At 37.6% G+C, this 26398-nt stretch overlaps 1 protein-coding gene across 1 annotated transcript in view; it reads right to left on the bottom strand.

The window, feature by feature from the left end:
• The window catches only part of LOC148951940 (ATP-binding cassette sub-family C member 1-like), a 171813-nt gene that overhangs the window by 6821 nt on the left and 138594 nt on the right, over positions 1–26398 (bottom strand). Inside the window, exons 24-26 of the mRNA XM_089089422.1 lie at positions 12887–13036; positions 7795–7953; positions 5846–6012 (exon numbers count right to left, since the gene is read on the bottom strand). Coding sequence (XP_088945548.1) covers positions 5846–6012; positions 7795–7953; positions 12887–13036 — 476 coding nt within the window. The remainder of the gene's footprint in view (positions 1–5845; positions 6013–7794; positions 7954–12886; positions 13037–26398) is intronic.

Genomic DNA, 26398 nt, shown 5'->3' with positions numbered 1-26398 from the left:
TAGAGATGAAGGGGATTTTAGAATCAATTCGATTTATAATAGTTTAATTAAAAAGCAGGTAACATTTTCAACCAGTACTATTTTTGATAATAGTTCGGATACGAATGGTGACCTTGCGGACAAAGGTCAGACTGGGTTAAATGCTGGGAAAGGTAAACGAACTGCAGCTAAGCTTGCAAGCCAACGAATCCGTTCAATTTATAATTCAAAAATTGGCTAATGAACTTGTGAAATTTAATTAGGGGTTATGGCCCGGGGGTTAGTTGACCTTTCCCATTTATATACTGTGAGGAGGCGAGTTTGAATCATTATAGACATTCTATTTTGTTTATACGCCAGTACATGGAAGTGTTTATTTAATATGTGAGTTTTATTTCCTATTTATATTTTTTCTTTTGTTTTTTTCTTTATGTCTTTAGTATGTTTTACTTTGATTTAAGTTAAGTTTTTTAAAAAGGAAAGTTTTTGTTTCATTTTCTCTTTTTTTCCGTTGAGAAAGGCTCCCGGACGTGGGGCCGAAATATTCGGAGTATTTTTGTTTATTTAAGTGTTTATTTTATTGTATTCACTGTTTTATAAAAATTAAAACCCGTTTTTCTTGCTTAATTTTCTGGATATTTTTTGTCAAACACTGCACAACGGATAAGTTAATAATTCTAACTTTATTTTTCAAATACTTTCAAATTTGAAATACGGTCGCTATTTAAATGTGAAGAATATGTCACAATATTATGTTGCACAATATGTGGTAATACTTCGACTTATCCTGTGTCTTTACTTAGACATTAGCATTGCGCTGCCTGTGATTTTTTGTTGGCTTTATGTGGCCTGCTGATATCAATACTATTTATTTATATAAATCAGCAAACCCACAAATAAATAAATTTAATAGAAAATCATAAATAATATTTCAATACATCATGTATACTAATAGTTTAGTGCAAGAAACTAAATCTTACAGAGTCAAACTCCATTCATAATTACGAGCAAACGAATAGCGCGATACCCGGGGCAATTAGAGTAGAGCTTGGTTCAATTATGAGATTGAGCATCCTGTGCTGGACATGAGGGTTGGGGGAGGAGGAGGAGTTATATATACTGCAGCATTAGTCGTGAACCTTGCTGAAAAAAGCCGAATGTATACGACATTTACCTTCGCCTAGCCAAAAGCTTGTTTACGCTATACTACTGTCGTCTGCAGCAGCTCATTGCTGACAATTTTAGTAAAAGCCAGGCACCAGTACTTGTATTTATGATTGTTTAATGTGTGTTTATTGTCTATAATGCAGTGCGTAATGTTTTTAAACTCCCCATGTAGCGTGTTTGTCAAATAGTTACTTTTCTTCACTACCGCTTGAATAGCATCTACTTCCATAGCACCTCCTCTTGCCCCCCCCCCCCAATAAAAATACTGTAGCGACGCCCCTAAGTCTGTCTAATCTTTGCTATCTGAATCTCATTTCAAATGCGAGAAGGGTGAGTTCCTTTTCAGCTGTTATTGTCCATCTGTCACCCCCAGACAGAGCAATGGGTATGATCAGGCTGCTCAAGAGGGGGGTTTTTAGGCAGTTCAAAAGGTGGCTGGATCACCATAGGTTTAAGAGGCCTTTAAAACCAGAACTGGTCAGGGTCAATTGGCTTCTGACGTCAGTTGTGTGGTAATTATCCAGCGTTAACAGACTACCAAGGTAAATGAATCGGTCCAATATTTGCACTTCCTCGCCATCAATTACTACAGATACAGAGTTTGAGGTGGTCTGGAATGACGTAATAATGACCTTAGTTTTCTTTTTGCTAATCTGCATCCCAAGCGGTTTTGTTGCTTGTGATATTCTATCTGTATATCTTTTGAGGTCTTGGCCGGTCGTAGCTAGTTGAAAAATATCATCAGCATTAGCCGATTTTTCTAGTAGGATCCCACTTACTTTTGCCCATACTTGGCAGGAGAGGATGACATGCAGAAAAAGTTGAAAAAATATGAGAAATATATATTTATTAGCCTGAACCCCTGAGGACTGTTGTTGTCGAGAATTCATCATAGAGCCCATCAGAGAGAGAAAAGTTCATTTGTATTAAATATCAATATTCACAAAAAAAACATATCAAACAGACCTGCCACGTGAAAATCTATACAGATTTGTTTGTGGCAGGACTCACTATTTTACTCACTCATATATATATTGAAAAAAACTTAATCACATATATAATGGAAAAAAAAAAATAATGCAATCATATAAATAAATAAGAAATAAACCTCATGGGAACCATGAGGTAGTCAATATTTGTCTTTTGTTCTGGTCGCACATTCCCTCAATCATTCTGACAATTTCATCTAGGACACTGTAGTGTTTTATAATTTGCCACAGACCTCTCCTTCAAATGAGGTTGAAGGCCCGTCGAAGATCAATAAACAGTTTTTAGAGCTCTCTATTAAACTCGATGTATCGCTGCATTAGTTGGTGAACCGTACAAATTTGAGCAATTCCCTGGTCAAACATTAGCTTTCACTGGCTATGAAAAAAACATGGAAAAGTTTGTGGCACTTTGGATGTGAAGGAAGATTTATTCTGTGAGGAAGAATTAGTGGCATTACTAAACGGATTAAAAAATAACAAGGCCCCAGGTAGTGATAGTACAGTAAATGAGTTTTTTCAATAAGGTGGTTATGAGGTTAGATATCAGCAAATAGAGACCATGAATATGATTTTTAAAGGGGAAAATACCTGATAATTTTAGGAAAAAAAGGGGAAATACCTAACAATTTTAGGAGAACTCTAGTTACACCACTCTAGAAGAAAGGTGATAAGAGTGAGTATGGTATTTATAGAGGCATTAATCTGGTTTCTCTAAGAAGCAAATCACTTAGTATGACGATACTTTTATACTTTGCGATAATGTAGATAAAGTTTTAAGAGAAGAACAGTGCGGTTTCAGGAAGGCTAGAGGGTGCGTCGAGCAGATCTTCACTCCTTTGTTAACAATTGGGAAATGGTCGGGTTAGTAAATGCCTTTATTCCTCTCTCGGATATATTATGAGAAGTCGTTAAGATCGCGTTCCTATTCATCTTTTGCAAAGATTTTATCTTTGTATGTTACACCAGATAAATACTCGTACACTAAAGTGATTAGTGCTATGTGCGAGAATAACATTGATGCAGTTAAGGTAGGGAATGAGGTTATTAGCTTGTTTCGTATTAAATAAGGAAATAAGCTGGGTTTTTTCCTATTCCCTCACATATGAATCATTTTGATGAACTTTGTCCTAAGGAGCACAGCAAAGGCAATGGCAGAACATGGAATCAAATGGGGAAATAAAACTTTACTAGGCTTAGATTATGTTGATGATTTAAGCATCATACATGAAAATGTTAGCAAAACAAATGAACTTTCAGAGGTTTTGCAAGTCCAGGATGCAAGAATAGGTTTGAAAATCGATGTTAAGAAGACAAAGTTGCTAATATTCGCCAGGGGCGGATCCAGGATTTTTTTAGGGGGGGGGGCAACATAGGTTGTTCCGATAAACTTGCGTTAGAAGCAAGTTTAATTAACGCAAACTTTTGTTAAAATTAAATAAATGACACTACTTTAGACTACTTTAGGGGGGGCGCCCCCCTCACTCCTCCCCTCTGGATCCGCCACTGATATTCGAAATAAGTTAAGGTGAAAAGGTAATTTGAGTATGTAATGTTGGGTAACGAGAAGATCAATCAAGTGAACAGCTTCACCCACCTAGGTAGTAGTGTTAGTACAGACGATGAGTGATGCGAAGATGTTAATAGCCAAGGCCGTGGATGTTTTTTCACAGTTGAAAAAGTTTGGAAGAATGTGAAGAGAATTTTGCCAACCAGGTTCAGAGTATTATAAGCTACAGTGATGATACCGGGGTCAAGTATGGTTTTGAAAAACGGAGGAGGATTTGCTGGATGTTTTCCAGAGAAATTGCCTATGGATTGTTTTGGGTACCAGACTAACTGACCGTGTCTCAAACAGTAAGCTGTCGAAAATGTGATTCAATCCCGCTTTCTAGGGCTATAATGACAGAAAGGATGAGATGGCAAAGATATGTTCTGCAGATGAAGGATGATAGATTGCCAAAGGTTATCCTTGTCGGCCAACCATCTACAGCCAAACAAAAAGCATGTCTTCCCGAATGGCATGGGAAGATGTTATTGGGGAAGTTTTAAGTTTTTAGTCTACCTTACATCACTGTCTTGGGACATATCCGATGGACCAAGTGGCTGATATAACAGTTTGGTGTAGGTCAACAACATCATTTGAACCAATACTTATTAACTCTCCAGTAACATCGTCTGGTCGCGGAGCTTTTCCTCGTGTTTTGGATTCTATGGCCGCTTTGGTCCCAGATCATAGTGAATGTGGCCAGGTGTAACCTTTTTTGATTGGGAAGCAGCTTATGACGCTTTGATCTGTCATTACTTGCGGATTTAATTTTTACTCGAAGTGTTCCTTCCATTGGAAGAGCTTTGTTATTTAGTCATTGACTTCCTTCCATCTGATTCCCCAGGTCTATAGAGAGGAATGTAGAAGTCCTTTTTGCGCAAGATCTCATATGAAAGGACAATTTTACCAACAAGCCAAAACTCACTTTCGATAGTCTTGGTAATATAGGAGAAAAACCAACTAATAGTGTATAACCAACTAATAGATATATTAATCTCAATCAGAACCTCAAGCAAAGAGGTTGTTTCATAATTATTTTAATGGTCATTTGTAAAAGCTAGCAACAATTTCAAATTGTAGGCATTGTTAAAATTAACGGTAACCAAATAATAAAAAAGAAGAAACAGAAATTTCTGAAAAAATCGAAGTAACAGATGAATAGTACTCTCTGATGGTCTAGTGGACTTAAAAGCCCTCCAGAGATTGTGTTTCCTTCTCCAGCTTCTGAGGAGCCCAGATGTCGTTCATGTATTCAGAGGAATAATCCGTTTAGACTTACGATAAAAAGAGGGTACCTTACAAGTATCAAGAATAGTTCCTTTTATGGTCAAGAATTACACCGATGGTTGATTTCTTTTTGTCCAAACACCCTGGGGAAAAAGACGTGATTCGAAAACTTACACTTGAAAGAATGTAAAAAAAAAGTTTTCTTTTTCTGAATTTGGTCCAATTCAGTGGCGAACCTCCATGCATAGCATCACCAAACTTGAATATAAACGTTTTCTTCCTATTGATATCTCAGATCTTTTTTAATGCCCTTGCTATAATAATAAATTTATTATAAGCAACAAAAATAGGCCATACAGCACTTTATTCTTAAATACATTCCACAAGAAAAATAACATAAATATCAAGTTTCACTTATTGTTGTCAACACTTCATTTACATATTTATATAACTGCCTGATTGTCCTTTTTACAGTCGTCTGCAGGATCCCCGGGAACTCCAAGTTACCACCCTCAAAATACTTTCCCCTTAAAAGGGAAAGTTGCTGGCTCTCGGCGAGAATATGGGTTACATCCTCAATACCTAGGTTACATCTGGGGCAAGAATAATCCACATCTGCATCTGGGGCCATCCTTTTTCTTTCAAATACTAATTTTCTATTTTTTTTAGTGGCAGGCAATTCGCTCAGATCCGAAACCAAGTCCTTAATGTCTCTGACGGTAATCCTAGTTTAAAATAATATTCAAATCCAAATATCTCTTTCACTTGGGAACTAAACTTCAATGTCTCAGATGTTTCAACTGCCTGGGTCCACATTTGGACATCCTGGTCTTTTATTCTTTCTATAATCTTAGCCAAAAACGGCTTATCCTGATCTGAGAGTCCTTAGCCCCTCATTCCCAATATAAGATAATTCTACTATATTAGGCAAATTTACCTTAAGTTCTCTCCTCCTTCGGCAACTTCATGTGACAGTCCGGCCGTGAGTGATTTGGCAAAAGATTTTAGATGAGCCAATTCTAAGGCTGTCCAAAGTTCCTCATCTGTGTGCTGCTCAAACGGATCAAGGTTGACTCGCAGGGTGCCAGAAAACAAGACTGGGTCCTGAAAGAAAACGTGAAAAAAGTTGGTAGATACTTTTTTGGTGAATATGTCACTATAATTCCTAATACTTATTAAATGGGTTTGGAACTGCTATTTGACGCACAGGCACAAGATTTGTCAGGGCCAAGTGTTCTGGTGCTGGAGCAGTCCGTAAAACAGGCAAATTTGAAAGGCCTATGCATCACTGATAACTGGGACTTATCTAAAGGAGAAAAGCGGTGCTAAAGGGCCAAATCCCCGATATTTTTCACGTGCTGCTGTAATATATCCCAACTCTACAGTAGACGTGGTATTTTTGTAAAATATTTTGATATTTGATTTTTTTTTTTTATTTCTCGTGGAATATTCATTTTTTCAAATGTAGAGGGGGGGGGGGAGAAATTTGAAAAAAATTAAATGAATTTACCTATTCTAAAAGAGGCATAGGGGGCCTCAAAATACAATAATAAGAAACAACAAACAGAATAAATACGAAAAATAATTGTTTCAAACGACGTATGTGTCACGTATACACAAAAAAAGAAAACAGAGAAAAAGAGAAGGCATCAAGAATATACATTAGAATATAGTATAAACACTAATAAAATAAAAATAAAAAAGGACGAGATATAGAGAAAGAAGAGAAAACAACGATGGGTTGGTCAACATTAAACCATGATCGAAAAAAAAAGTAATCAATTCAAGGGTGAGGAGGATAAAACTTAGGCAGCTTCCTGAATAAAGTTTGAAAAGACACTGAGGTATCAATTGAAATATATTGCCAAACTTAAATCGACTGAAAAACAGAGGGTTTCTTTGGGGTCATCTTGAACATTTTGGAAGGATAAACTGCCATGAAGAATAAAATGACAATGAGGAGTACTTGTATGATGATGAGAGGGTTAACAGAGACTGGGTACATGGCAGTAAAGTTTCATGGTATGTAAACTAAGCTATATTTAGGTTTTATTTAGAAATTATACGTTATGCCTGTATCTGTGTGAAGGTCATCCGAAAGGTAAAGCACCATTTTCATAAAATAGTGCTACTGTGTTATGGAGCAGTTATACCATTTTGATTTCTGAGTTCCGGTTTTGTAAATAAAAACTATTTCTCACGGCATTATATAAAATGAATTCATGTCCATATTTGGCTTATGTCTTGAATTCTCCTCACATGATTATGAGGGTTTTCCGTTTCAGAAACATCTTAGCGTTGTAATAGGGAGGTGTAGTACTGAAAAAGCTTATAATTGACCTTGGACCCAAGCTTACAGTGGGCCTAGAAGCCTAATGATAATAAAATTTCATACAGGAGGAAAAATAAAAGAAGATTGGGAGAATCCAAGAGAAAAGAGAAACAATATCATATTATTTAGTGGATTCATGTGACATTCTTGCGACAGACAACAAAATTGACTAGACCAGTTTTTTAAGTCATTTAGTTTTTCCATATGATCCCTTTTTTCAAAAGTAATTTAAGTTTTTGTGGGTGAACTAGATTTGAGAATATCACCTGCGCGTTCTCATTATTAAAGTTTAAATCACTAAAAACGATATGGAGAGTAGGATTTTGTTTCTGGCTAATTTTTCGAACCGATCGATCTTTAACAATTACTAAACTATAGGTTTTTACCCCAAGTCTTAATGGTTTTTGAAAACTACTTGGAAAGCTCCATTTTAGGATCATTCCTTGAAAAACGCTTATACAATCCACACACCCGATTATTTTCTAGGAAATATAATCATACAAATCCAAGTGTTATTTTCAGCTTTTTCCAGTACAATATGGAGGTGGACATACCTGCGGAATTATAGTCAGGTTCAGCCTAAGTGAATGTAGTCCAATTTTTGTGATATCAACATCGTCAATTAGGATGGTTCCTCCAGCTGGTTCAACAAGTCTGAACAAACCAAGAGTCAGAGAGGATTTTCCAGCTCCTGTTCTGCCAACAATACCAACCTCCGGAAAAAGATAATTGGTTAGAGGTTCACTTATAATCAATAAAATGATGACTAATAAGACAATTAATTACAAAAAACTAGACAAAATAATACTACTACTGCTACTAGCAACTCATTGCAGCACCAAGCCGTCGGAGGTCAAAACATCAACGCACGTTCCTCTTACATCCCAACCTAGTCAAAGCAAGCCTCTGTATACCCTCCCAAGAAGTTCCTATTTCCCTTAAATCTTTCCGTACGAAATCTTCCCACGCCATTCGGGGACTACCTATTTTTTGTTTGGTCCTAGACGATTGCCTGACAAGGACGATCTTGCGTAATCTCTCATCCTCCATCTACAAAACGTGTCCTATCCATCTCAACCTATCGCTTTTATAGCTCTAGAAAGCGGGATTGAACCACATTTTTTCGTACAGCTTACTGCTTACAACATGGTTTGTCAGTCGGGTGCCCAGCACAATCCGTAGGCATTTTTACTGGAAAACATCTAGCAAATCCTCTTCTGTTTTTCGGAATGTTCACGGCTCTGAACCATACTTGATCATTGTCATCACTGCAGCTTAAATATTCTAATCTTGGCTCGCCGATTTATCTTTCTCTTCTTCCAAAGTTTTTTGTAACTGTAAAAAAAAACACCCTGAGCCTTGACAATTCTACTTTTGATACCTTCACTGCACCTACCGTCTTTACTAATAATACTATCTACGTAAGTGAAGCTGTCCACTTGATTGATCTTCTCGTTACCCAATATCACCTCGTCACCTTCACTTATTCCTAGTGTTGGCGACTTAGTCTTCTTAACATTAATTTTCAAATCTATCCTTGCACCCTGAACTCACAAGACCTCTAAAAATTCATTTCTTTTGTTAACATTTTCATCTAGGATGCTTAAAACCGTGTTCTCCCATTGCCTTTCCTGTGCTCAAGACAAACTTCGTTAAAATGATCCACATAAATGAGGATAGGACGCAATCCCTGCTTAACTCCTGTTCTAATACGAAACCAGCCACTATCCTCATTTCCTCCTTAACCGCAGCAACGTTATTCTCGTATATAGCATTAATCCCTTTAATGTGTTTATCTGGTATACCATACAAGCATAGGACATTCTATGAGCTAAATCAAACGCTTGCTCATAATCTATAAAACTGAGGACTAAAGGGGCTTGATGACTCAGGCTTCTGAATTATTAAACTACGACGGATGTCTCGAGAGACGATGTTTGGTTGTAAGTAATGCGTTATTAGTGCCGTGGGTTATTTTAGCCAATATGAATGATGATACAGTTTGATATATTGAGATATATTAGCCATGTATCAGCCTATGCCTGATTCTGGTCGAGGTAGGATTGTAGTTAAAAATTAAAAGAAAAGCGTTTTCTGCCAGAAGTAAAGAGCGAATTTGAAACAGAAAACAATCAAAAATTACTGCTTCACAGCCTATGCAACATCGATAGAAGAAAAACGGATAAACACCGACAAAAAACAACAGATGAGTTTTTCATGTTTGTATGATTATACAAAAGAAGCGATTTACTGAAAACACAAAACAATATAGGATTTGTGTAAGGTAGAAATAAACCGATTAAGAATAGTTTTAACAGTACAAAAATAAAGTATTTTAGGGGTTTTGTATATTTTTTTATTTTGTTTGGTAGGACATGTGCATAATTAGCCAAGTCAAGTTATTGGCTTTCTTTATAGTCCTAAAAAGGATATTTCATTATTGTTTCGTAGACGAGTCTCAATTGAAGGAGTCTTTATATAAGTAAGATTATGGCTTATTTCAACATTTTGTCATAATTTAAAACTCTTCGTTGTTTAGATAGAAATAACTAAATCTCTGGGAAAAAACAAATTTCCCCATTTATTCAAAAAACTTACTGTTCATAGCTTATGCAACATTTATTAGAAATAAATGTATAGAATAAATCGACTCGTGATATTACCTTATATTCACAGAGTTCTAACACTAGCTCTTTATTAGAAACTAGGCTTCCTTGATTTTCTTGGAAGATTAAAACTGTAAACTAAACTTATGGGTTTCAATGACCGATAACAGACTATTGAGAAACTTTTAAATTAGTCTTTGATTTTTGGCATGCTGATTAAGTATTTTCTGCTGCTAGTCTTGTTTTGTTGTGTCGTTTTGTGTTTTCAGTAAAGCGCTTGTTTTGTGCAATCCAAAAAATATAAGAAAGATCATATGTCGGTTTATTTGTCCTAATTTATAAATGTTACATAGAGTTATATAGATATTTTTGCTCCTTTTAAGTTTCAACTTCACTGTTTGCTTCCAACAGAGAAACTTTTTTGTAAAATTTAATCCTTGCTTGTTTTTGGTTTTAGAAAACAACAAGCGAAAAAGACGGCTTATATATAGGTTACACATCCTAATATGATCCACATTTAAATTTCTGCAAATGTACCACCTTTGAAACTTGTACACCATAAAGTCCAGTCTTATCACCTGATAAGAAAATAGGTGGGCCGATTTTTTGGTCAAATTAAGAAAACGTTCTCCTTCATGTCCCGTCTTATTTGCTTAGTTCAACATTATACAATTTTTTATGCTATTTAAGGTCCTTTTGCTCCATAAAATCAGTCAGATAAAGATTAGGTTTTGCTGTTCCAGAACTGAAGAAGGGGACCCCATTTAGTGACACCACACTAATGGGACCCTTCTAAATGGAATAACTTAATATAATAAAAGTATTACTATTAGATTCCTTACTTTAGAATATTTCCAAATCATGATCACGTTCCTGATCGTTCACAACCACCCTCCTCCCCCCCCCCCATATAGCCCAAGGAGTATGTAAAAATTAAACGAAAATCGCTTTTCAAGGTGGAGGGGCTGTAAGTTTCCTGTGCAGAGTTTACTTTATAATAAAAATTAGCTTTTAGAAAGAGTCTGGAAACAGCACTGAATGACGTTCCATTGTCCCGCCAACTTTTACCCTTTATATTTAACCTCCCTTTATTTTTAAGGGTTTCAGTAAAATGAGTCGTACCCATTTTAAAGGTATAGATAGATAGATATTTATTGCAAAACAAAAGCCTCTTTGGGCCATGGCAAAAACAAACACAGTTGCATATAAAGTCAAACTACATGATAATCACATATATAACAATAACTAAGCATAGTTCATAGCAAATAAAAATAAAATTACATAGCAACTGCAGCACAAACGCACACACAATACTATAAAACTAACTCACATAATTACACACAATGTCACACACATAATAATAATAATAATAATAGTAATAATCGTGTATTCAAAAGCCTTTCTACAGGGCCATATACACTATACATCAACTATAGCAGGAAAACAAAAGTAAAACTCCCTTCAGCATTTTTATTCCAAACCATAACAAATCTTCTTCACAATACTTCCTTTCTTATCTTTAGTGCCTAATCAACAAATCTACATAATCTACACTTGAGGCTATGTACCGTCTGAGACAACATGCCCCGAAGTGAAAAATTACTTTTCCCCAAAATACCCTCCCTCAAATCAGTAAGCCCCTGGCACCAGAACAGAAAAAAGTCCAGATTTTCCTCTTCAATATTACAAATGGGACACGTGTACCTAGACGCCGGGAACCCCTTACCTCTCTCAAATACTTTACTCCTCCATCTTAAAGGCAAACAGTTGGCCGACAGCTGCAACCAATATGACAAATATATTTGGGGTTTATGGCCTTTTTCAATAAATTTGTTAATCTTTTTTCATTGCTTCTTTGAAAAATTCAAACACCAAGAGAAATGTAGGTATTAAAGAGAAACCAGAGTAAATTTCTACAGTAAACAAGGTTAAGTAAAACAAAAATAAAGAATAAAACAAGAGTCAAAAGCAAAGGGAAACAAGAAGAAAAATACAGGTAAAATCTGACTGAGATAGACAAATTTTCGGAAACTTACAGGTTAAAAATACAGCTTTTGTTTTTGAAAAAATAAGGGTTTTAAATGCATGAAATATTTGTTGATCAGACAAGCAAAAAAGAATAGAAGTTTTAAAATTTCAGACTAAAAGTACGGCCAAGCGTAGCTCGTCTATGTATTGTACTTCTTTACTTGTACTCGTTGGAAGTAGCAGACCCTTCATATCCAGAAGGTCACTTTTAGTTTTTAAGGCTACTCCCTCTCACTTCTTCTCTGTATCTCCCTCCTTACCCTCTATACCATCATCTGTTTCTCTCTCTCTCTATGTCTATATTTCTCCCTGCCTGTCTCTCCCTCGCTCCATCTCTCCCTCCCTCTCTCTCTTTCTCTGTATGTCCTTCCACCCCATTCTCTGTTTCTCTCTCTCTCTCTCTAGGTCTACCTGTCTCTCTATCTTTCTCTAATATATATATATATATATATATATATATATATATATATATATATACATATATATATATATATATATATATATATATATATATATATATATATATATATATATATATATATATATATATATATATATATATATATATATATATATATATATATATATATATATATATATATATATATATATATATATATATATATATATATATATATATATATATATATATATATATATATATATATATATATATATATATATATATATATATCTCTTTCTCTCTCTCTCTCTATCTCTCTCTCTCTCTCTCTCTCTCTCTCTCTCTCTCTCTCTCTCTCTCTCTCTCTCTCTCTCTCTCTCTCTCTCTCTCTCTCTCTCTCTCTCTCTCTCATACACACACATTCTCTCTCTCTCATTTTCTACTCATATATGTATCTCACAATCTCTTTGTATGGTCTGAAAATATTTTTTACATAAATTTAATGCGTCTGATATTGAATATTCCTTTTAAGCATTTTCTAGTTGTAAAAAGCAAAAGAAAAAACACACACACAAGAAGTCATATTTTCGGTATATTTGTTAAACTTACTTTTTCTCCACCTCGAATCTTACAGCTAATTCCTTTTAACACTAGTTCCAGCCCTTCTCTGTACCTGATTTGTAGATTCTTAAACTCAATATTGCCCTCTTGAGGCCAATCTTTTGAAGGTCTTTTTTCAGATATATCCCAAACTGCTTCCTTAAAAAGAAGAAATTATTTTGTTATTAAACAAAAGCAAATTTACCATTAAAAGTATCACTGTCTATAGAACACCTGCTTCTTTTATCTTTTTTTTTATGTGCCATCGGAAAGAAGTCATTTTTCTTTTTTCCTGTCGTCGTAAGAAGTGTCACTTTCTTTCCTTCTCCATAGAAGAACTATTGTTTCACTATCATTGCAAGAATTGTAATCGTCTCTTCGTTAAATCATTGTAAAAATTTTCATAATTTCTTATGTAATGTTTTTGTCTATTGAGACCAATTTTAGTATTAGACCACCCACCTCCTTTCCTAAGGAGGGTTTCGTTTAGGCGCGAATTGTTCTAATCAAGGGAAATATTTCTTTTTTTATTCTACACAAAATTACACCCGAAGAATTCTGATCACGGAAGATGGCACTCCTAATTCTGTCATAAGCCCTGATAAATCTTGGTAGTGTATAAATTTTTCACCCTTGTCAGCCAAAAAAGTTATATTAAAAAAAAATTGAACTTAAGTTTCACCGTCTACTTGGGTCTTCTTTATCATAAGCTGTCCGTTTTCTGAAATTAAAACCTTGAATTTCAACATTATGCAAAAAATGACATACCACCATATAATTTTTGATTTTGTTTCATTTGAATTTCAAATTTCCATACTGACCTTTCCACCTGTATTTTGCAAAAAAAGCAACTGTATCATAAGCTTTCGGCTTGTACTCAATTCAGAGCTACTTGGACTTAGGAAATTGGGATAAAAAAGCACTGATTGAGGAAAAAACAACTTCTAACTGAAAACACTAAAATCTACTACAATTAGAATACAAACAGAAAAAAAGAATCACCCTCTAAAGTTATGTTTTAACACAAAGTAAAGAATTTATAGATTATCTAAAAAAGAGGTTATATGTTATCAGCAAACATTACTGCAGAGTGAGTCTTATTATCACTGCCCTACAGTAACTATTTGTTAGGAACATATTATCAAGTGCAGTGTGACTAATGGGTATTCCAATAAAAAGGCTACCAATACAGGGTATTTCTGTTAGTTGTAAACCCTAACAAAGAACTTGACAAAACTAACTAACGCAAAGCATTTCCCATGGAAAATAAATTTTGTTTCATTTGAATTTCAAATTTCCATACTGACCTTTCCAACTGTATTCTGCAAAAAAACAAAAAAAAAAAAAAACGCAACTGTATCATAAGCTTTCGGCTTGTACTCAATTCAGAGCTACTTGGACTTAGGAAATTGGGCTAAAAAAGCTTTGATTGAGGAAAAAACAACTTCTAACTGAAAACACCAAAATCTGTTACAATTAAAACAGAAACAGAAAAAAAGAATCAGCCTCTAAAGTTATGTTTTAACACAAAGTAAAGAATTAATAGATCATCTAAAAAGAGGTTATATGTTATCAGCAAATGTTACTGCAGAGTGAGTCTTATTATCACTGCCCTACAGTAACTGTTTGTTTGGAACATATTATCAAGTACAGTGTGACTAATGGGTATTCCAATAAAAAGGCTACCAATACAGGGCATTTCTCTTAGTTGCAAACCCTAACAAAGAACTTGACAAAACTGACTTACGCAAAGTATTTCCCCGCGGAAAATACCCCGGAAAAATAGCTTACCGGAAAAATACCCCGAGGAAAATACCCTTGCTTAGAAAATATCCCCCTAGAAAATACCCCCGGGAAATACCCCCACGGAAAGTACCCCCCGGAAAATACCCCCCGTGAAAAATAAGGCTTTCAAAATTTGAAAATTTTATTTGAGTTTGTTTTTTTCCGTAGGGGGAAGGAATTTTGGCACTTGTGTATTATAGGTCACTCACTCAAGTTTACGCTGTGTAAAACTCGAGAGCAAACCGGTTTCTTCGTTAGTATCTTTCAGCTTAGTGTGGGACAAGACAAAGACAAGTGACAGAATTATAGGAAATATATAATTTGGGCTATATATTTGCATATAAGGGGGAGGGGTAAAGTACTCGGACAGGTTGAAGTCAGAAAACAATTCTTACTTCATAATATGCAGAATATTTGTACCTAAGACATTTTGCATGCAGACCCGCTTTACTTTGTCACGTCAACCTTACCTTTAATGGAAGCAGTTAGCACTTTCTGGTGCTACAGTATATCCTACTAGGCATATTTTGGATTGTATGGAATAGTTCCAAGTGATTTTTGGGCCCAATTCAAAAAAGGGAGTAACTTTTGGCAATAGGTCTTATGCGTGACTTTATTTAGGGTAAATCAAACTGGATAAAAGAAGGCTGTTGATGTGAAGACGACTCCCAGCTTTCTAAACAATAGGATTTTATGTGATATAATGGTATGAGGCTGAGTATCGGAATGGGCCCTCTAAGAAATAGTCTCTAAGAAATAGAAATTAAAGTCTAAGAGGCTGAAGTTCAGAACCTCCCTTCATTTAAGGATTTCATTTTTACATATCAATTCAGATATTTTAGAAGACCACACTGCCTTTTCATGACGTAAAAATAACATATTTACTACCAGTTTATCTGCTGAAGACGGCCAATGTATTTGTAACAAAGATATGCAAAGGTTTCTTTTTATTTTACTTTCAAATAAAAGAATTTGTCCCTATTAGATTATTATTTGTACATCAATTCAGGATAACATCTGAGGAGTCTCAACTTGGATGTGAATAGCCATTAACCTTTATGTTGTATTAAATTTAAGAACTATAAAACCAAGAATAAGGCCATTTCTTTAACTCCTATAAATAAACTTGAAGGGGCATAAAAAATATCAAGATATTTATTCTTTTAGACAGCAGCATGGGTATTTAAGCAAGTGACATGGGTGGTATTTAGCGCTATTGGAAAAGTGATGGGACTCTTCTGTACGCCATTTTTATGTAGAAGGCAAACAATTTAGACCCAAAATATTACCCATTCTTTATTATATCACGATAGTAAAAGTGCCAAATATAACCTGAAGCTGGACTCTCTATTAAGGTGTTTCAATAATCGCATGTTCTAGATCTTACATCTCTGTAAGTTTCCATTTTTCCTCTTTCTCTTTATTAATAATGACGTCACCTAATGTAACACTTTTATCCCCATTTATTCTAATATATTAATTAGGAATAAATTACATCATTACAAAGTACCTCACAAATAAAAAAAAGCCGTGCTAACATTAATTTTTCTTACAATTACTATCAATTGTAACTAAAACAAAATAGTCAGTGATCCAGGGACCGTTATCTTTCAAGGGGTGGCTCACATTCGCCCCAGTTGGTTTGAGAGTAGATTCTAGGGTAATTGAGAACGCTGATTACGAATATCGGGGTGCACAAGTCAGCACGCGTTTAGAACATGGCCATTTTTGCAAGTAAAGTCAAATTTTGCCTATAACGACGTCATACCGCTCTTAGTTTTTTTTTTCACAGTAAAATAAACTGAACAAATTATAAACTGGCTATATTCTGAATCCTCAGAACGAGTACTTTCACCTGGTATTTTTAGTTTCCCCCCACAACCTTCATTTTTTTTGGTTAACCCCTATTTAATTTTAAAAACAAGGTTTTTTTTTATAAACCTCAGTATGAGTTTAGTATTTGAACTAAAAGGAACTAACTTATGAACCTAATCGGATTATCTTTTGTACTGTGCTGTGTTAGATTGCGCAATTAACTTGTGGATTTAATTGTGAGGGATTGTTCACTTCACACAAAGTTAGTTATTATTTATCATAGTGAATAATCTAGTTCCATAATTGAAGATTTACTATTGGTCAAGTAACTTTGAATTAAGACTGATTAACAGTTCGTGAATCTGTAGTGTCTCTTCACAATAAATATCAGGAAAAAAGCAGCCCCCACGGTACCACCCGAGAAGGATACTCCCACTGAAACCCTTGGCCAGTCGCCCTTCCAACCTACTTCTAAAACTCTTTCTAGAACCCCCCCCCCTAACTACGCGGTCGAAAACAGTTAGCTACCTGTCAGGAATTCAGGCATTAGCCACAACTAACTCTAATGAAAGAGGTGAGACGCCTGGCAAAAAGAGGAAAAAAGGATGAAACTCGATCGCCAGTGATGGTGCAACCCCTCTCTTCAAGTATCCCAGAAACTAGTAGTGCAGATTACCCTAATTATTATACTGTCTCAATCAAGAAAATCAATGGCCAACCCTTTACAAAAGATCGAGTAATGCAAATTAGAAAAGCTGTTTTTCTAATCGCCAAGGTAAATTTTGAACTTGTTTACAAGCAGGACGAGTCTATTGATATTTACTTTACGTCTTCTCAGGCGGCAGACCATGTCCTGTTAAAATCCAAAGAAATAATTCTTGATGGCTAGAAAATTTTAGCCAAAAAAAAAATGTGAAAAGTTACACAAGTATGTGCTTTATGGTGTTGATACCAGGTTAAAAGTTGCAGAACAAACCGAACTAGTAGATTCTTCAGGTCTCCTCATAAATCCTTCAACTGCAATAAGGCTCATTTTAAGCAAAGAAGGAGTCCTTCACCCAAGCCGTTCAATCCTCATTTCCTGCAAAGTTGAGCTAAACAGAGAAATATTCTTGTACGGTATGTCCCTTTTTTATAAGATTTATAAGCCTAAGCCCCTACAATGCTCTACTTGTCTGGCCCACGGCCACAGCAAAAAAAACTGCAAACTGTCCCATCCGTCTTGCCTTAAGTGTGGGAAAACATGCCACGCAATTAGTGAATGCCCTGAGTTAGACCCTTATTAAGTAAACTTAAGAACAAAGGGATTCGTGGAATTCCTTTCTCATGGTTCGGCTCCTATCTCTCTGGTAGAGTAGAGAGTGTGAGTCTGGGCGGCATGACCTCGCATCCCCTATCTGTCCAGAGGGGCGTTCCGCAGTGCTCTGTTATTGGTCCAATACTTTTTCTCCTTTATATTAATTATTTGGTTACAGGACTGGGCCCATCAGTGCACCCAGTACTTTTTGCTGACGATACCAACTTTTTTATCACCGGCCCTAATTTACCATCCGTCGTCACCTCTGCTCAAATTCTTCTGAATAGAGTAAAGGAATGGTCTTTCGTTAACCGCATGACCATTAACAGCAAGAAAAGTCAGGTTGTATTATTTCGAACTCCTTACAAAATAAATGAAGCTCAGCAAGCACTTGGCCTAAAATATTCCACCAATCTCCTCCCGCAGGTAAAAGTTGCCAAGTTTCTTGCTGTCCACATAGACTCCTCACTATCATTGTCAACTCAAGTTTCCTGCAGCAGAGCAATAATTTTGTGACTGGTAAAAATGATTAATCGTGTGAATAATTTTCTTCCCCGAGATATCCTTGTCACCCTTTATTACTCTTTTATTTACCCATATATCTCATACTGCGGATCTGTTTGGGGCAACACTTATCCTTCAGTTACCATCAAAGCAGTGCCATCAAAGCAGTTTTTCGGCTACCCCGACTATATCCCACCCAAGACTTGTTCTCCGATTTTGGTATTATTCCTTTTGAACAAATTATAAAAAAATTAAATTTATCCCTTGCATACTCCGCTTACCATAAAAACCTTCCTCCCCAATTATTATCTTATTTTAATTGCAATAATTCTGAAGGCCTATGTCTCCGTTCATCCAACCGGTCCTTTAGTGTGCCCAAGTGTGTCTCTAGCTCCGCCCAGCGATCCCCCATTTATAAATCTATACTTCAATGGAATATGATACCCTCCAGTATCGAGCTATCCACAAGTTTTCGCACGCTGTATAACAATGTTACTAAACTTTGATATTATAATTCTTTAAATTTTTAATCAATTTGCTTTAATTTACCCGTGTTTTCTCTTTTTTTCTGTTTTTTCTTTTTTTTTCTCTTGTTTATTTTCAATTTTTTCTTGTTATGGTCCTCACCAAGTTCGCTTCCAGGATCCATATTATTATTGGTGTTATGTTTCATCTTGTTTTTATTTCAATAAATTGAAATTGAAATTGAAAATTGAATTGAAATTTTTAATATACATTTTCCAATTTTTTTCGGTTTTTCTGAAAATTTTGCCAACATAAGTATATGTTTTATGCTTTATTTGAATTTTGCTCATCATTACGAGTCAAACCATGTACATCTTTTCCAAAAAATCTTAATTCTTGAGCAACTATTTATTTTTTCTGTAGTAGGTAGCATTTGGCTCACGTAGGTTCATATACGAGCCTCAAGGTAGCGAAGCCGTGTGAACGTGTGGCGCAGAGGAACTAAGGCTGATTTAAAATACTATTTTTTTTTTAAATCCCAGCTTAGCAGGGGCCAATGATCCAATCGGTTTGATCAGGTCAACGGCCACTGATGTAGTAGACGGTAACTGTCATGATCAGCTGAAAGTAAGGTTTAGACGACTGCATTAGCAGTTTAATGTCAAAACAAATAAAAAATAAAGAAGTAAAAACCAAACATGAAACGGTGGCTCAGATCTCTTTTTCTTCTTCATCTTCGTCTTCGGACTCGTTCTGATTCACATCGGAAAGTAGACATTTTTGGGGGTCAGTTCCACACTTCTATGCGCTGTCACAGAAAACTATTTTGGAGCATTTGCAGCGCAAGCGGAACCTAGTCTTGTCACAGTTGCAAAAAGAAAGCAAAGTTAGCCCATGCGGCATCGTAGAAACTTGGTCAGATTTCAGTTCATAATCTTCAATTCTCCAGCCCATATCGGTAGCCTGAGGTAAATCAATACGGGGCTTGTGGCTTTGGATCCAAATCAGTGACTGGAACATGCACCTTTTAAAATCTTTCAATCTTGGGTACAAATGTACTCGAAGGTCATTCAGACTTTTGAAGTTTGTTTCACTTCTGCCATACACTGTAACCGCAAGCTGCTTACAAACGTTGACTAAACCATCACTTTGCACTGATGATGGCTTCTCTGCAGGGGCTCGAACTTCATCACCTAAAGACCCCAACAGACTTCGCAGCTAAAGTTTCTATAGTTACCGAAGACTTCGCAGCTCGAAAAAGGCAAACCTTTCCAATTCCGCACAGAAAGCTTGTGGTGTCATATCCACTCAAGCTGTGGACAAGCAGCAAGGTGTTGCAAAATGTTACTCCTAGTTTTTGTGCTGCCATATGCATAGGTATGGCGTAGGACGGAAACTTAACCCAGAGCTGCTTGAGGTCGAGACTAGCAAGATACTGGAAGTAGTATGCAGCTAGTAAGACAATATCAATAGCGTTGGCTTGTCTTATCACAACTGTGCTCTTTCGTCTTGCGGCAACTGTTTTATGGTATAACACCCGAGTGTCTGCTTCCTCATAACCAGACGAGAGATCGTCACCAACGGAGCTTCCATGGGGCATAACGGTAACAGCTATATATCGACTCTCGATACCTCCAGCGAGATGAATCATCAGACGGTTCGAAATTTTGTACTCCCAGACCTCGAAAAGAATTTTCAAGAGTCGACCTTTGGCTGAGCGACTACTGAGAATCTCGTCCCGGAGTGCTGCAACTTTGCTGGAGGAAGTGAAGGGGCTGAAAATATTTCCTCTATGTCTTCTTTCTCAACAGCGAGATGCTTCTTTGAGGTTAAACGAGTAGTCTTCACGGGTTCTATCTTCACTAAGACCGTCCTACCTGTCACCAACCAAATGGATAGACTGACAAGCTTTGGATATGTTCCTAAGAATCCTATCGTAAACTCTTATTCTAAAATCTGCTTGCGTCTCATTTTGTTCTGGTCGATAGCATCTTATGACAATGATGACATCAACTATATAGTCAGATCGAGGAGAGTCTTCAAAAATTGTATGCGGAATCATTTTTGGCCATGACTGCAAGCCAGACAGTTGCAGAATGTAGTTCAAGGCTGTTGACTTTGTACCAGTAGGTAGCTGAGGCTCCCTACAACTTGATGACAATGCTGCAAGTGAGGCCGGATATGGCTCTAGCTCGTACTTCAGCAGCTCATAGAGGGACAAAGTATGTGTTGAATTTGCAAGACGCAGAACTTGTTTAAGCAGCTCAGTTCTAACCAAAAATTTTTTTTTGTAGCTGTTTCTTTTTTCCTTTTTTGGTAACAGAGGCGATAGTTTGCACTATGCAAACTTTCATTTTTGTGGATGTCCCTTTGAGATACGAGCTCATGGCTTCGAAGCTAATGTCTCGGAAGTTCGGCACACTATTTGCTACGGCTTCTGGAGCTGTATCCCCTGTCATAAAGCTTTGCAGCTCTGTTCTCGTCGTCATGAATGGGTTTCCAAACAACTCTACCAAGTCCACAACCCGATTTCTGCCTTTTATTGTCAGATTTGTAAACGCGGTGGCATCTTCATGATGCTTCATTGCCTCGTCATCCGTATTCAGGTTGGCTTTCAGCGTTCTGGTGACTGCTGCAAGAAAGGGGAGAGTAGCCAGATATCGATCCCTTGCATTTTCATTTGCTGTCGCACCAACGATACCAGAAACTTATCGATGCCCTTTGATGTCCAGATTCATAGACGAATTTAAAGCTAGTTCGCATGCAATGCTGCTAAAGGGCTTGCTTATTTTCCTACTAAAACAATTGCCATTTACAAACCCTCTGTGAGCTTCTGGCGCTTTTTCAGGCAGGCGTAGCATTTCTTCTAGGTAGTTAAGTGCAGCTGCAACGTATTTATGGTTTCCTGATGCGAAAAATCGGAATTATCACTTTTGTGGCGTTTAAGTGTGATCCCCAGTCTGCAGCTCTTTCAGCATGAAGATAGTCGTTTCCGGTACGGCTAAGATCTAAATAGTTGATCCAGAAGCTATGATTCCTTATGGTGGATCTGGACTCGTTGTACTTCAAGAAAAGCGGAGTACTGCTGTCCAACGCATCTCCTATCTGTTTACATGGTTCAGAACTAGTCTTACTTTTGAAGCGCTCAGTTGCATCACTCACGGTTCGAAGTTTCTCAACTGTAGAAGGCACTAACACGAAGCAGGATGTTTCAAGCCAATTCACAAGTGCCTCCCACCAGAGTGCGTTAATTCCTTCGTAGACCTGGAAGTGAGCACGGAGTGCTTGGTACATTCCCTTACCTGAAAGCACCTTATCCGCAGTACCTTCCCTGAGAATCTCTGCCGCAACAATAACTTCTTTTAGGCGTGCTCCATCCATGAGAGATCCAACCAATTTCAAATAGTTCATGAGCTTCTGAGAACTGCCGAATAAGAGAACTAGATCAGAGAATTTGTCTGAAGAAGGTTTGGTATCTAAAGAAGGTCACTACTTCTTGTAGCATGGTATAGAACGAGTCCTAATGATTGTTTTGCAGGAGTTTCGATGCCAACAGCAAATATGATTGCTTGACAGGTCATCTGAATTTTGGACTGAATTTGTTCAGGAGCTGGGATTTTTCCTGACTCTGGCAGGCATTCAAACTCAACTCGATCAAAGACTATCATACAACCGAAGATGTACAGGGAGTACATCCTCGTAGCTTTGGAAAAGTCGGCGTCATAAACATCTTCCCCTTCTTCACTTTTCCAGCAGTCTCGAGCAGCGACTATTTCTTTTCGCGTGTGCCAGCCATAGTGCAAGTTTGAATAACCTTCGTCTAAGAATTGAGAACAAGAATCCCCTAAAGATGTCCCCGAACTTGTGCTCATCCTTGTTACTTGCCTATGGCTCACTTTGACTCGACGAAATAGAGGAATTTCCTCTTCACCAGACATGCTCGGAACAGTCACAGAGGTTACCTCTGGTAAGAGTGCAATGCCATATTGGTCCATGGCCGTCTCAACATCGACCTGCCTAGCGTCTTCATGTATCCGTGGTCTCTATCCGTGAATAGTCCTCGTCAATATTTCGCCGAAGGGACAAGATCTGTTTCGGAAGAAGCTGTTAGTGAGCGCCCGAAAAACACCAAAAACATCAGTCCTTCTCCTTGCCGCCAGAACTCAACTTCGCCTTCAAATCGATTTAAAAGTTTCTGCTTGAGCCTATAACTCCTGATGGGATTTGCCTCTGGAAATGACCCGAGCAGTATTTTATTGTACTCTTCGCAAAGTCAATTACGGTAATAGATTTTGCCGTTGCGAAACTTTGGTTCGAATATCTGGCAAAACGGGTCAAACGTTGTAACAGCCCTCTGAGACCCATTGACTTCTTTGGGCTTACAGTCCAGAAACTTCTTCATGCACCTGTTATGGTATCTGACGTCCTTTGCTGGAATATTGATTGACACTTTTCCATCTCCTTCGATTTAGAGTAGAACATGAGGATATTGATCAAGAACTGCCTTTGCTTGCTTATATATATTTTCTTGCTTGTTGCGTAAGTCTCTACACGGCGCACTCTTATCGTGCTGGGCGTACTGCAGATCAAACACAGACTATAGTTCTTGCCTGTGCTTCCTCTCGTGGTCGGACGTGTAACCTCTGTGCTTGGAGCTACACTGGCAAGACAGGAAACTCTTTTATCGCGCTCAATGTGGTTTGTGCTTGTGAACTTTTTTCATGCATCATGAATCATGCCAGTGGCATTGAATCATGCCACTTAGGGTATAGTTTATCACTAGCGGAACCTACCACTTTCATTACACTTTCAGAAAGTTCGTCTTTTCTTTTGGAAGCAGCTCATTTGAACGATTGTGTGTTCATTCTTGTCACCTTTCCAGTTGGGTCCTGTCATATCAAGCATCTCGAGAAGTCGAAAGGTTCTATAATCCCATGGTCTTGCTGGTCTTCACCGGACTTGGGAAGAGTGCCATATTTGACCACAGTCAACTCGGCCTAGAAGAAAAGCACAAATTAACTCGATGGCAATTAATGTCCTTTAAAATGCACCAGCAGAGCGACAGTGATGTTCACTATTTGCTTTTAGTGCGTGCTGATGAACTGTCGCCCGATAAAAACTCTCCAGTCCCTCATATTGAAGGGCCTGAAGGGGGCTTTCAGGATTCAGGCTTAGGAAATTTGACTCATAGGCCCTTGTGAATTTTCCAAACTAGAAAACCCCAGGCTCCAATAAATTGGAGCTGAAACCCTAGCATTTATTAAATTGACCAAGTGACTTTCAAGTTTTTTTTTGTTTTTTGTTTTTGGGGGGGGCGATAATACACCGTATTATACGTCTGGTCGTTCATGTCAGTATTGAGAGAGTATGTGTGTAGTCCAGCATAAATCACTATTGTACTTACTGGCGGAAAAAAGTAGGGGATAGCAACGGTATTAAAACTAACGAAATATATAACATAACCCAGGCCTACATGGCGGTGAGAGCGCTTTGAAAAAGCTGCCTCCGACTTCTTAGTTTAGCTAGTCCAGTGCTATTTTTATCCGGATTCCTGCTGTGATAGTGAAAGTAACCAAAGACTTGCTGTTCCTGACTTTGCTTAGTGCAATCATCATGCAAATTAAATATGAAAAACCGGCCCTACTGAAGATTCAATCACCAGACTTATCAGTGGCACCATCTACCTTTTGTAACTTGTTGCTATTTGGACTCTTATAGAAACCACCCCTGCGCACTGAGATAGCTCGCTACTTAGAGCCACCAGAATGCTCTCGCTTATCGGACTGCTTGAATAAGCGAACCCACCGTGGCAAACGAGGAGGAAAAAGGAAACGCCAAATGAGAATCCCGATGCATATCTCCCGCAGGAGAAAGACAAAGGACCGGCCGACGAGGACGAGTAACCTAGTCGTAATCCGTTGCGCTCCTCCTCACGATACTCCACCCCTACTTTTTCCCTGGTTTATAGAGAATGTTAACGGCAGTACTTCGGAGCCTACTCCTCCATATTTGCGTCCGGAGCGATTCTCAGCAAAATACAAACTTCCGAATATACTAATGTGTAACGCTCGATCTTTGAACAATAAAATGAAAGAGCTGGAGGTGTTAATTAAGCAAAATAACGTACCCATTGCAATTATCAGCGAGTGTTGGGACATTACTGAGGAAACTGCACGGATTAAAGGTTACAGAAGCTACCTCAACACTCGACGTGACCAAGGCCTTGACCGTCGTGGAGGTGGCATAGGACTTTCTATACGTGACGACCTACCATCAAATCTGTTAAGTGATTCCTAGGATTCGGGTCAGAAGAGTCTGTGGGTAGAGTGCAGACCGGTGCATCTGTCACAAAGATTCTCCTGCTTAATAATTGCGTCAGTGTACTAACCAGAAAGCGCTGGGAACAGAAAAGAACTTATTGAGCACATACAAGTGTTCGTCAACAGAATGTGCCACAAGTACACTTCCCCTGCGTTTGTGATTGCTGGCAATTTCAATCAGACCAGTCGTCAGTGGGTCTCAAGCGTTTTGGATATGCAACAAGTAGTGAACATTCCGACTCACCAAAGTGGCAGTACTCTTGACATGATCTTTACGAACTTGGCAGATCTTTATAACGCTCCCCGATCTCTAGGTCCCCTTCAGAATTCTGACCATTTTATAATTTTCTGGGAAGCACAAGCAAGTATCCCACGATCGAAACGAACAAAAACCACAATTCGGCCCATCATAATGTCTTCAATAGCTCAATTCGGTCGCTGGATTGGTACTTACGATTTTGAGGACATTTGTGCAGAGGCCGACATTAATGTCAAAGTCAGCAAACTGAACAGCCTTCTGTTGGAAAAGTTCCACGATTTTTTTCCATTAAAAGTTATTACAGTTTGTGACACTGACAACCCATGGATCACCCGCAAACTCAAGCAGATGATAAAAACTCGCTGTAGTCTCCACAAAGCTGGAGATCAAGTGGCTGCAGCCAGTTTGTGTAACAGAATTGTGAAGTTAAACAGACTAGCCCAAAGGCAGTATTTAAAAGAGAAAATAACGCCATTACTGCACACTGACCCTCATAAATGGCCCTACTCGGTCAAAACTCTTGCAAGGAAATCAACGCCAAAGGACCTGAGACTACTCAAAGATGACGGCACACTGACATCAGCTACTGAAGTGAACAATTTTTTCTCCGGCATATGCACCACATACCCATCAATCACAAACTCAGAAATTGAGAGTATCATTGCTGACACCGGGACTGATGAGATATGTGCAGTATCTGAATATGCCGTCTTTAAGGAACTTCAGAAACTGAAAGTAAACTGTGCGTCTTACCCTGGTGAACTCCCTGTCAAGTTGTTACGCGAGTTCTCCATCTTTCTCGCAAAGCCACTCAGCTCTATTATTAACCAGTGTTTTCGGGAACAAGTGTTCCCCAGTGTTTGGAAGAGAGCTTATGTGCGCGTCATTCCAAAAGTGAAAAACCCAAAATCTTGCGACCAACTCCGCCCAATTTCGATAGTTCCGAATCTCTCTAAGGTAGCGGAATCATTTATATATCGTGAACTTATGTCACAAGTCCAGGGCTCTCTTGATCCATACCAATACGAGTGCTTGAAAGGTAGTAGTACAACTGTTTATCTTGTGCGTCTGTATCA

The sequence above is a fragment of the Artemia sp. Qi Xiang Cuo genome, chromosome 5 (genome assembly GCF_049724085.1).
Source record: "Artemia sp. Qi Xiang Cuo chromosome 5, ASM4972408v1, whole genome shotgun sequence".
In the NCBI taxonomy this organism is placed as follows: Eukaryota; Metazoa; Arthropoda; class Branchiopoda; order Anostraca; family Artemiidae; genus Artemia; species Artemia sp. Qi Xiang Cuo.
Note: the sequence above shows the minus strand (reverse complement) of the source record. Positions and strands in the feature narration are given on the sequence as shown.